This window comes from Lineus longissimus, chromosome 9 (genome assembly GCF_910592395.1).
Source record: "Lineus longissimus chromosome 9, tnLinLong1.2, whole genome shotgun sequence".
Taxonomy (NCBI): domain Eukaryota; kingdom Metazoa; phylum Nemertea; class Pilidiophora; order Heteronemertea; family Lineidae; genus Lineus; species Lineus longissimus.
The window spans coordinates 10,168,364-10,181,292 of NC_088316.1; the positions used below are offsets into that span (position 1 = coordinate 10,168,364).

A 12,929-nucleotide genomic window follows, 5' to 3' on the forward strand; every position below is an offset into this window, starting at 1 on the left:
GTCGTAGATCATGGACTGTGAGTGGCTTTAACCATCCCTGCTTGGAGTTAGTATATTCTCCTTTCATGTGACTCATCCATTAAGCAGCACACTTTATAACACGGGCTGTGACTCTCACCAACTTGTCCCATGTAATGTACTTGTTGACATCAATGAGAGGATCAGTCTTCTGCTCAGTAGTTCCGACATTTGACTTAGTGGTGTTCTTCATTTCCAAGTTGGGTTCTGGGATATCCTTTTGCAATGCCTTCTGCTGTGGCCATTCATTCTCCGGCTCTCTCAGCCATGTTGGACCATCCCACCACTCTGGTCTGCAGATCACTTGGATTAGTTTTTCCAGGACAAAATCTCCACATCTCCGGCTCCCATCTTGACTGGAACTCTTGAACTCTATTGGCTACAAAACTTTTCCAAACATGGCTTGGTTTCCTAATCCAGGCGAGTGAAACCATACTGTCAGTCCAAAGTGTAACTCTAGAAATTTTTCTTGACAAAGTGCACTGGACAAAGTTGACGAGACGAGTATTCATCACTGCAGCCAGGAGCTCCAACCTTGGCAGAGAAACTCTCTTCACGCTTACAACCTTTAACTTTGATGTTATCAGTCTAGTAACCACTTGGCCATCTACACCAGTAATGCGAAGGTACACTCCAGCTTTGTAGGCCTTTTCAGATGCATCCCCAAATCTATGAAACTCTATTCTTGAATAAACGACACCGAGATCCAAAGGCAAGCAACGAGGAATGCGTATCTTATCAAGTTCAGTCAACTCCTCCTTCCACCGACGCCAGACCTGGACCAATTCGTCATCTAGTGAATTGTCCCAGTCTAATCCCTTCTGCCACAATTCTTGAAAGAAAAGCTTGGCTTGTACTGTGTAGGGCAGCAATAGACCCATTGGATCAAATATCTTCGCTGCAATGCTGAGTAAGCTTCACTTCTTCTTGGGATCCTCTATGAGAACTAGCTTCTTGGCAGTGATAAAACGAATGCAGTCTTCTGTTGTGTTCCAACCAATTATTTCCAATCGTGTACAGATCTCTTCAATTGCTAATGCTTCAATCTCGACAACTCCAATCTTGACACCAACCCTTCTCAGTCGTTTGGTCTCGGTAGTTTGCCCTCCTAAGGTTGCAATACTTAACATCTCACAAGGTCCCTTCAATCCAAGGGAATCTGCGATTCGCTTCCGGATGTATGACCTCTGGCTGCTAGGATCCAACAGTAGGCGTACATTATGCTTTTCCCACTATCTACTGTCATCGTAGTCTGCGCTGTGTGTAATAAGACTTGTGCTGCTCGGGCCGGACTGGACTTGACTAATAATCCAGTCACCTTCTTCTTCTTTTCTTCTGTCCTATGACTGTTGTGTAGCAAGCGATAATGCTTCTTTCCGCAGCCTTCCATCAAACATCTTGCTGTCCGACAGCTTCCCACTGAGTGACTGGGGTTTGTTGGTTTCAGACAGTTGAAGCAAAGATGTTTGGACTTTGCGAGCTCCCATCTATCTTCTACACTTTTCTTCACGATGTCTGGACAGTTGCTAATGTTGGATGGTGTTGGCAGACAGCACAGGGTTTCTTCTTGTTATCTCCAGCAGCTCCATACAAGGCTGACGTTGTGCAGTGGCTTGTAGGGCCTCTAGTTTTCGGATTTGATTCTGTAACATGTCGTGAAAATCTCTAAGAGTAGCAGCAGTCATGTTACCCTTGATGTCTAAACCAACGATCGACTTGACTAGTGACGAAACAATTAGGCGTATCCGACCAAATCTATCTCAGATGGTATTCACTGCATGTTGATAGTTCCTGGAAGTAACTTCGAATCCCTCGATGAATTTCAATGCTAATCCCTTCAAAGTACTTCGTAGGTAGACAAATTTCTGAACATCTGACAAATCTCCATTAGTATGTACTGCACACTTCGGCCAGAAGCAAATCAACAATCTTGTTACGTAACTCCATGTATTCCTCTTTCAATCCAGCGAGCTTCAACCTTTCTCGCATTTCCTGGCTCTGCGTTTAGGTCTTAAATGTCATCTTCAATCTCTTCCAAATGGGCTGTAAGCACTTTCTCTCGCCTCCGTTTCTGATCTAAGTCCATCATTTCACGTACAGTCGGCAACTTTAACGGTGAGGGTGAACCTCCATCTTGTCAGCGACGACCTCAACCCATGACGCAGCCATGACACACAACCCTAGACTTAAATAGATCAACTTGATGTAACAAACTAATATTATCACTAGTAGCGAAAACTGCGAGGAATTTTAACTCAATGTAAGTTTGATAGACTAAGGCAAACTAGGCGCAGAGTCACTAATTTGGCATTTGACGCTAATGTCTCTATTTGACATTAATCCAGACGACTTTTGACGTAAATGTCACGCTATACTTGAATGGCACTCGCGATACTCTATTTTGAACACAAATGTCACTCTAAAACTTTATCGCCACTATAAATTCTTGATGCTGGACAAAACAGAGACTATAAGACATTAGGTAAGACAATTAGAGACAAGATGACTATAAAACATTCTAGAGTGCATTGTCACCGAAAAAGTGCTTCCTAAAAAGATATGTTTTTAAGTGTGACTTAAAAGTTTTGATGTTAGCTATGGATTTTAAAACATCTGGTAATTGGTTCCAAAGTTTTGGCCCCGCCACAGAGAAGCTTGAAGATCCAATCGCCCCTCCCGGCATAGACTTTTATTACTTGATCTGAGAGCGCGGGCCGGAGCATAAGCCGATACGGTAGTTGATAAAACGTGACTTGGAATCAGTGAAACCATGTAACCTGTGCTAAACCAATGAATAGTCAGTGCTGAACCGTGGAATCACTGTGCAAGTACCGCGTGAAATCGGGCGCGTTCCTTCCACAATTAATACCCTTCCAACTGCCAATCTCGTCCCAGCTGACTTAATTGATAGCAATTTGCCAGTAGTTCCAGAAACCACCTTTTTGTGGAGGATGACGTCATCGAATATCTGGGTTGAGCTGATTTCAATATACAATATAACAAGGGTTCCAGGACGTATGCTGAAGATGTTTATATTGTTAAAATAAAGGCTTCCCTTGTAAAAGAAATAGGAATTCTTGTATCCTTATTTATTAGCAGGCTCTTTGAAAGAATGGTGAAACAGTCCTCCGGGTAGGCCTAGTGACCGGCTAGTGACATCAGGGGTAGGCCTATACGGACCTTACCAAGCCTAGGTCACTAGCCGGTCACTAGGCCTACCCGGAGGACGTTTGGGTTTTTCCAAAATATGGAATATTAAAACGGATCTGCGACTAATTCCTAAGAATCATTTTGTATGTATGATGCTCTGATTAAGCTTGGTAGATAGGACAAACATGCACTCGGGAATCACTAAAAAATGTGTCCGCTATAGAACTGGTGACATCACGAAAATATCTCTACATCCTGATGTGTGCATGAAAATGTACGAAATCGCTCACCGTGAAGGAATTCGTTCTCATTTTTCATCTCCAAACCCGGCTAAAACCTTCGGTAATAAATCTTCTTATACGTTTCTTGTCATGCTTAAGATTATATACGGATAAGTGCCAGCTGGTACTGCATGATGTAGTCAATCTTCTCTGTATCACCCTGTATGATCACACCGCTGATTGGTGCATATTATGGGTGTGTGGTGGGCGTGTCGTGACGTGCATGCCCATATTTGGGAGATCAGTAATGTACACTGGAGGCGAGGTATGACTGGGTTGTTCTAAAATATATATTGTTGAATCGGAAATGCGACTGATTTCTAAACTACCGTCAAATTCCGATCTGATCATGTAAAAATAAGCTCCAAATATTGATTCGTAACCACCTTAGGTTCCAATGGCATTATTTCATGTTTTTATGCATTTTTAGGACTGATTCCATGGTTTAGCACAGGTTACATGGTTTCACTGATTCCAAGTTTTATCAACTACCAAGCCGATACACAGTCTGCGAGGTTCTGCGGAGAAGTTCCTGAAAGACATTTAAAGACCATGACGTTGATCTTATACTCCGTGCGTGCCCGTGCGCCCCGTGCGCGTACAGGTACGAGCGGAACCAATCCAAGGCAGTACCGCGAATTTCACATCTCCTGTCTTGGCGACTTAAAAGTATCTCGTGATCTATAGTGTCAAACGCGGCGGACAGGTCCAGTGCCACTACGAAGACCGCTTTCCCTGTATCCAGTGCACGTATTACATCCTTGTAATATTAACAAGGATGGTGAAAAACAAATTTCATACACATCCACTCATCACCTTGAGAAATCCAAACGACAACTCTTTCAATCGTTTATATAAAAATAGGCTTTTGTTGTTTTTTATAGGAAGAGCAGCAACGACCGTGCATTTTTTTGATCAAATTTAGAAACAGTATTCTCCTGGCTATCATAAGGTGGTTCTTTCAGATGAAAATAAATATTTCATCATTGAGTCCTTGACCAGACAAACTTCAGCCTCACAGCAAGAACTTTTTTTCTCCAATATTTGACCGTTTGCAGGATCTGGGGGGTATCAAAGGTGGCGCCACCTATTGGTTCCTTATCACATTTAATCCATCCAAATTGTTCCAAAATGCATTGCTTGGTCTCTACAACACATTAAATCCATCCAAATTGTTCCAAAATGCGTTGCTTGGTCTCTACAACCTTAAAATGTGTAGGGTGTGGCAGTTATAACTGATACCCCGCCCAAACAATATGCAACATACCTTCAATCTGGTGGGCGAGTCTGGTGATAGTTGCGCGATAGTCAATTCCTGTAGTTTCAATTTAAGTCAAATTTGATTGATGAAAAGTCGCAACACCCCTATGGTTTTTTTATTTGATTTAAGAATATATTTCCCTGGCAATTACATGGTTGTTCCCTCACGATGAAATAAATATTATTTCACCAATCTACGACCAGGTGAACTTAACACACATCAGGCCTATTTTGGACCATTTCTAGGATCGGTGTGCTACCTATTGGAAACTAGCAGATAAAGTCCATCGAACATGCTCTAAAAGTCTCTCCTGGGTCCCTACAAATCTAAAAAAGTGATGGTTGTAGTAGGATGGTTGCAGTATGGACAAAAGGTTGAGCTCAGAAGGATTCCAGAACATGCCTGGACCTACTCGTTGGTTCAGCTGGAGGCATTCTCCGCACTAGCTTGTGAGACCCAATTCCTGACCCAAGGTTGGATTGTAGCTACGTTTTCAATGCCTTGACGAACTCGCAAAATCACAGCATTCGGTCGCCGCCAAAGGTGTATTACGAAGTGTATTTTTGAGACTTTGCACACATATCGGATCAACGGAGGTGTGACATTGTCTTAGGCAGCATGATCTCAAAATAATTCACAGTTTTGCTTGATTTATAACAGTTTTGTGCTGGCGCGAATTGCGTTTTTACAGTAATATTTGCCTACGAGCTATAGTTGGACACCGCATGCTTCATATTATCAGGTGCATTCATAGGTTGAGGTCAATCAATACCTGGCGTGGCGCAAATGCTCGGCTCAAAACTACCTAACTTCAACTCGTAATAATTCATTGATAACAATGATTCCCAAAACAATTATGGTACGGTACATTACGCATGAAGCAACTAAGTGAACTTTCCCCCTAAATAACTGGATCGTATTTCTGGATTACCCAGAAATACTGCTTTTTCAGGAAGGTCAAAAAATCACCTTGGTCAATTTCATGTCAACATGCTATGTCGCATCGAAGCATACTCTGTTGGAAAGGACGCAACCATTCCTAGCGCATGTCCGTATAACCGCCGATTATTATTTTTTAATTCTAATTATGCATGTAATTAACAAAGTATAGCTTTTACTCCACATAATTTCTCTATTTCGGAAATGTCGTGGAAATTTTCTTGCAAAACCCAAAATCCGCGGCATGCGGTACAAGCTCCAGTTGGTTAACAGCACATTTCCATTTTCAAAATTTGAAAAATGTTTTATAAAAGTGGAGAAAAACTGCTTGACATTTTGAAACTTTATCATTCATGTCGGTTTGTTTACTATTTACAACACGAGCCCACTAGAGTGCGTTTCAAAATATTATGTGCAAATCAGCGGACCATTGAAAACCAAGGCCTTTAATTGCTGTCAAATTTCAGGGTTGCGGTCAGGCATCACTTTTTCTTCAAACTATGCATTTATTATTCAGTATACAACATACACAACCTGGAAAGATACGATGATTCCTTTTTCCACATGCATGCAGTGTCCAAAGTTGTTTTAGATTGTGGCAAATTGCAAATTCGTCCAGGTGTTGACTGGAGCGATCGACCAACCAAATATCACGAGATCTCACATTGAGGCGCATGGTTTTACCGGGCTGTGATGACATTATTGAAGAAGATTACGTCAGAACCTCGGGTACAAAAAAGCAAAGTAAAGCAATTGCGGCGGCCTCAAAACCCTATAAACTTGTCAACCTATCGCTTCGCTCTGATATTTTGCGATGTGAGGTCATCATGTCTGAAACGGATATGTCGCATCGTAAAGTCTGTAGGAATTGTTCAAAACTCAAATTATGAACTCTTATTAAAAGCTAATTAACTCTATTCTCATCTGTCAAAATTGATATCTTTAAGCTGAATGGGAAGATAAAAGGTTGGAACTAAAAAATAGGTACCACTTTGTGATCAATATGTTACAGATATTTTTGTTGGAAGCGCACAATAGATGTGTTATAGGTGAACCTCAGCCTTCTATACATGACTTTCGACACATTCTTTTCCCTTTCCCTCAGGTTTGTGGCAATGAGGCAGCGGTTAAAACCAACCATTCGTCTGATGGGTGAATGTGTGAATAGATTCTACAACGTGGTCACAGATCATCCCAACCTCGACGATGCCAAGGCCCAGCTCGAGCAAATGATCGAAGATGAAAAGCGAGACATCAGCCAACTCCTGGATGAGATGAGGAGGATTGAAAGTGCACCCACTCTAGGTATATGTCTCATTAAGAATTAGCGAGAATCGTTTTCAAAACTATGAAGACAGGGAAAAAGCGTAAAGACCCTTTCACAGCTTGAAGTCTTCTTAAACGCAAATTTTTGTATGGAAGTGTTATTTGATTATCAGTCATAAATTCGTAATTTAGAGGCAATTGCCCAGATACAAGTAGATGCCTGGGTAACCATAAGTATGACAAGAACTGTAAAACCTATCGTCACATTATGTCTGACTTGCAGATCCACAACCGGCTGTTGAGAAACCCAATATGACTCGCCGTAGGAAAGCCTCGAAGGAGCTGAGGGATCAACCTCCAAAATCGCCGTCAGATCCTAATCCGGGGAGCACCACTACCTGGGGGCACCTCATCCTGCGGATTGCCCTAATTGCCCTGGTTTGCTTTGCTGTGTTGCTGCTGATCGGCAGTTCAAACACACCGGTGACGAAGTGAACAACGTCACCTCATTACAAGAAATTATATTTATCTTATTTGTTAAAATCAGCAGATTTATGCATTAAGAAAACCTTTAGTCATTTCACGGACCTAAATTAACTTATAAGTGATCATGAATGGTGGTCGTGGGTCATATTATCTACATGTATGATTGTCACGGAGTGTGTGATTATGATGATCTGTTTTGTAAAACCATCTTTGAAGACTTTATAGAAAGTGGTTGATATACTTGAAAACAAGAATACATCCACCTGGAACAAACACTTGCGCTGCCCTGTTTGGAATACCTTTTTGTCTTAAGGACAGGGGAGCTATAGCAATAGCGCGTCGTCCATCGTCCGTTAAACAATGGTGGCACTTTCTTAACCGCTGGATCTAGAAACTTTAAGCTTAGTGTGTGGGTCTCTTGGGGCAACAGTAACTTGTATATCGAAATTTGGCGCAATTTGATTATTTTTCTGGCATATAGGGGGCGCTTTGTGAAAACCTACTTTTGGCCATAACTTCTGAACGCGGCTAGCTAATAAGACGAAACTATTATCGTGGGTTCATCTGGTGATAGTGCATATTGATGTACTTTTCAAGGTGACAGAGGTCAAAGTTGGAAAATACAAAAAATGTGGCACGTTTTGTCATTGTTTTACATAGCAACTTCAAAACCTGGAAAAATGTATGACAGGAAGACCTCCGGGGCACAAAATTTCAGCCCGTTCCAACTTCAGATATGGCCACCAGGGGGCCTGACCCAAAACGGATCCAAGTGCTATAACTCAAAAGCAATTTGACCTAGGGTGTTCATATTTGATACATAACCTCAATATGACCTCCAAGCGCATGCCAAATTTTGGCACGGTCAGTTTTCAAATTTGACGTGTGTCAACATCATGGACAACATGTCCTTGCCCCAATACCCCAGTGGTTGCCGTGTCTGCCTAACCCTAACCCTAACCCAGCTAAGCCTACTTTTCAAGGTCACAAAATAGCGTTTGTTGGCTGATGTCTACAGGTAAGCACAACGGCCCTGACCGCTTCATTTGAAGAAGTCATTCTGAACGGTTTGATTTACTTGAAGACAGTGTCGCATCCAACCAGAATACACCTGCCCCGTACGGATATATCATCTTCGAACACGTCATTCAGAAACCAGAGGTCACGCAAACCTGTCCTTTATGGGAATACCGTATTCAAAGGCCAAATTAGGTACCCTAATTCAAAAGGATTTGGTTTACTTAAAGACATAGCATGCATGATGGGCTTGTTTCATCTAGGGACACTTTTTGAACGGCCACATTTTTTGTCCCTTATTCACCAAAAAGGCATTTCTCATTACTGATAGCATGCAATATCAGGCCAAAGAACTGTTATACAATGTGGGCATGTTCAAGTGAATCTCCCTTTCGCGGTCGCCTCTAAAGGAAGACAACCGTTCAACGTTGTTCTTGGCCGTTACAACGAAACCCAGGTTGAATACGAAACTACGGTTGAAGATAACCAGTCAATACCACACAGGGTAGTTCTTCATTATCCCACACTGCGCGCAATGGATACTAGTTTCACGTTTAGCTACCAGGTGGGGCAGCCTGATTTTGTTTCCTAATTTGGTCTTAGTTTTATAGTCCTATGGGTCTTAGTTTTCTATTGGGTCTTACTTTTATAGAGTCTTAGGTCTTAAGTATTAGGTTTATAGACACCCTAAAGAATGCGAAGGAAGATAGATGTATTTTGTGTGTCGAGTGAAAATAATAAAAAGGAACTATATCCCCATATGATGCGTTGTAAGAAATTAATTTAACAATGGTGGACTAAACTCGTCAGAGTGCTGTGTGCCATCAAAGTGGAATGTGATCAATATTTATAACCTTGATGTCGACCATTAAACTAGCAGGAGAAAATACAGGAACAATGGTGGATAATGCACTAACCGAAGGGGAGATCTCACAAAAGAACTAAAAGAACAAAAGGAAATTCTACGGGGTATTTTAGACGACAAAAGTGGCATTTTTGCAACTATGGGAACGGCTTTTAAATCTCACAAGCAGGATCAGGAGGCACGCTGTGAAGAATTGGAGGATTCTTTTCCAAAACAGTTTCATGCTTGGGTGAGTGCATTTTAGAAACTAATGCTTAAATTGGAGAAATAGGGTCCAACACCCTCAAGGATGTCCATGCGTCTCTTGAGAAATTTTAATTTCTCAAGAATCCTCCGTGTCTCGTCTTAAAAGATGAGACACGGAGGATTCCACAAAACATCCGAAAGTTGATTAGCATCTGATATGCAAGAGAAATTGGTGTCTGAATTGCAGGACAAAATTGCCATGTCAAGCATGGACAAGGACAAGGAAAAAGGACAATTCCTCACTTTCAGGGTCAGAAAGATACGAAGGACAACAAAAGAAGCTGCTGGGCAGTCAAAATGCAAGTAAGTGCAGTAACATTCACAGAAACCTGGGTGTTATTCCGGATTATCCGATCCTGTTTCCTGGATAAAGACTTGGGGGAAAAGTGCACACTACTATTAGAATGGAGTGACACTGACGAGGTGAATGGGTCCCCCCCCCCCTTTATTTGAGGGCGGATGCCCCACTCTGGTTCCAAGGCCTTGATGAAACAAAGCTACGAACATGGGACAAATTGATAGCCCAGTTCTTCGATCGTTATAATAACATGGATCTGAAGTGGATCCGGACACGGAAACTGACAGGAAGAAAGCTCTTGTCGGGTGAATCCATTGAAACGTATACAGATGACATTCGCCGAAGGATAAGGCAGTTGAATTTACCAGAACATATGAGTCACAGTATCTTCATGGACGGACTACCAATGGAAATCCGAAAGATTGTATGTGCCTCCATGCCAGCAACCTTTAATGATGCGGATCAACTTGCCAGAAATGCGCTCAAGGTTTTAAGGATAGATTGGCACTCCCTGACGTCGATGAAATTAGAGTCCGATATAGATAAGATCACTTTAACAGTTACAGACTTGGCGGAACAGGTGTGACAACTCAGAGAAAGAATAGATCGACCATCGACGAGACAAAATCCGAATTATGTCCGCAGGGGAGCTTCTGGCCGAAACCAACGTGATACAGACGGAAAACCAAGATGCTATTCGTGTGGACAGCTTGGACACTATACGGAAGAAGTTGTGAAATGAACCAGCAGAGACCGAATAACCAATAGCAGGATAGCGGGAAGACAGAACGGCTTGCTGCATGCAGTTCCCACGTCGAAAGAGGAGCCCTTGTGTGCATCAGACAGTGATAGTAACATCGACAATGATATTAAGAACATTAAGGTAGAACATTTATGTGAACAAAAGAAAACTACAGTTAAGACAAAGAACACTGTACCAAAAAGACGCAAAAACAAAAAGGACTCGGAAATGGGTAAGTGTTTGAGCCTCTGTGATCTGGACCAAGCTTCTTACCAAATTCCACTGAAGGAAGAATGTAGACATTATATTGGCCTGATAACACATAATTATCAGTGGGAATTTAGCAGACTTCCTCAGGGTTGCGTAAATTCGGCTAAGTATTTGAGCCTCTGTGATCTGGACCAAGCTTCTTACCAAATTCCACTGAAGGAAGAATGTAGACATTATATTGACCTGATAACACATAATTATCAGTGGGAATTTAGCAGACTTCCTCAGGGTTGCGTAAATTCGGCTAAGTATTTGAGCCTCTGTGATCTGGACCAAGCTTCTTACCAAATTCCACTGAAGGAAGAATGTAGACATTATATTGGCCTGATAACACATAATTATCAGTGGGAATGTAGCAGTACTTGAGTACATTCACTGCCCATGAGCACTTGGATGGTTTTAGTTTGAGATTAGCAACTTTTAGTCTGATGACGAGTTCTCTCAGGTGACCATTAATTCCTATGCCTGTGGAACCCTTATTTAGCCGTTGGTCAATTGACTTCATTGGCCCCTTTCGAAACTAGTTCCAATGGGTACAAGTACGTCCTCACGGTTATGGATAGTTTCCGTGGCTGGATGGAAGGTTTCCCTATGAAGGACCAAACTGCGCTCTCGGTAGCGACAGCTCTTACAGAAGGAATCATTACCAGGTTTGGAGGATTTCAAACGATATTTTTTGGACAGGGGAACGCAATTTCTCTCTGAATTGTATAAACATACTTGTCGACTGCTCGGGGTACTGACCATTCATACCACTGCCTTCGATTCCAGCACAAACAGCAAAATAGAACGATCACATAGGACCTTAAAAGCCATGCTCGCCAAGGTTCTGTCAAAAAAGTATCGGACTGAATGGGACAAGTACCTCAATAGTGCTCTGTTTGCTGTGCGGACATCGGTCAATGTCATGTCAACTCATTTTACACCATTAGTGTTATGATAATGCAATCCACGATTTCTACGATAATTGTAGCAAAAAGGGCCAAAATCTATCAATTAAACCCATTAAAGTTGCCTCATTTCCAATACAAAGCCGAATAATCTAGCATGCATTATCATAATACTCTGCACTTACTAGAAAGTGTAAAGTCTGTAAAGTCTGTACTGTCGGTAAGAAGTAATTCAATGCATGACACTTAATTAATCCATGGGGATCAAAATAATGATGTCCGTGTTTAATAGAGCATAGCTTGTATCGAGCAGAGCTTTAATCGAGCGCAGCTTGAATGGCTATCACAGGCCCGGTTGGAACATGAGAGAATGAGAGAGAGAGGATATTAACAGATCAGTATGTAGTACTGTTTGGACTGTCTTGTGAAGTCAGTACATTCTCGTCATTTCTGTTTGGGTTAGTTAGGAGGGTTAAAGAAAGTTGTTAGGTAAAAAAAGCAAAGATTTTGTTAACCAAACGAGAAGTTGGTACATTTCATATACATAATTAGACAATTAGATAATGACTTCATGACCTCTACTGATAAAATACAGCCCTATCCAAGCACTCCTGAACTAATATGTATGTTTATTCGTACTAAGGGTACAGAAATATTGTGCAAGTGCATGAACATTTTGTGCGGGTGCCAACAAAAGAACATCACCGAAATCTCGACATAATTTTTAACTTATGGACAAAACAATAAAAGTATTCAGACACTTACATTGTACACAAAAAATCTAGAAGTGTTTTGATCTCAGCACACGACAAAAAGTTGCTCCCCTGATCCCTTAATTCTAACAGTTCCCTGATTTGAAATCCCACCCTCGTTTGACCTGGCAATTTATAAACATTATGTATCATATGTCCTACAAGTGGCAAATTGTACCTATTCCAACTATATTTATGGGTAATGAAGGTAAAAGTTTTCCCTATTGGTGAACTGCTACCTGCAACTATTAACTGAAAACATTTCCGAGTGTACATGTTTTTTGCAACACACATGCCATATACAAATTTCACCATTCTCTTTTCCAATTGATTTTGAATACAGCATCTTGAATAATATCTGATAGTAACTCATTATGAGTACGGTGAGAGAGACACAATACCTGTCTGATGCATTTACGCCATGCGATGTAAAGATCTTCCATATAAG

At 41.5% G+C, this 12,929-nt stretch overlaps 1 protein-coding gene across 1 annotated transcript in view; it reads left to right on the top strand.

Moving 5' to 3' along the window:
• Window positions 1-9,171, top strand: part of LOC135493803 (uncharacterized) — a 28,743-nt gene extending 19,572 nt beyond the window's left edge. The window contains exons 3-4 of the mRNA XM_064781382.1: window positions 6,755-6,954; window positions 7,199-9,171. Coding sequence (XP_064637452.1) covers window positions 6,755-6,954; window positions 7,199-7,410 — 412 coding nt within the window. The 3' untranslated portion in view covers window positions 7,411-9,171. The remainder of the gene's footprint in view (window positions 1-6,754; window positions 6,955-7,198) is intronic.
• The last annotated feature ends 3,758 nt before the right edge of the window (window positions 9,172-12,929 follow it).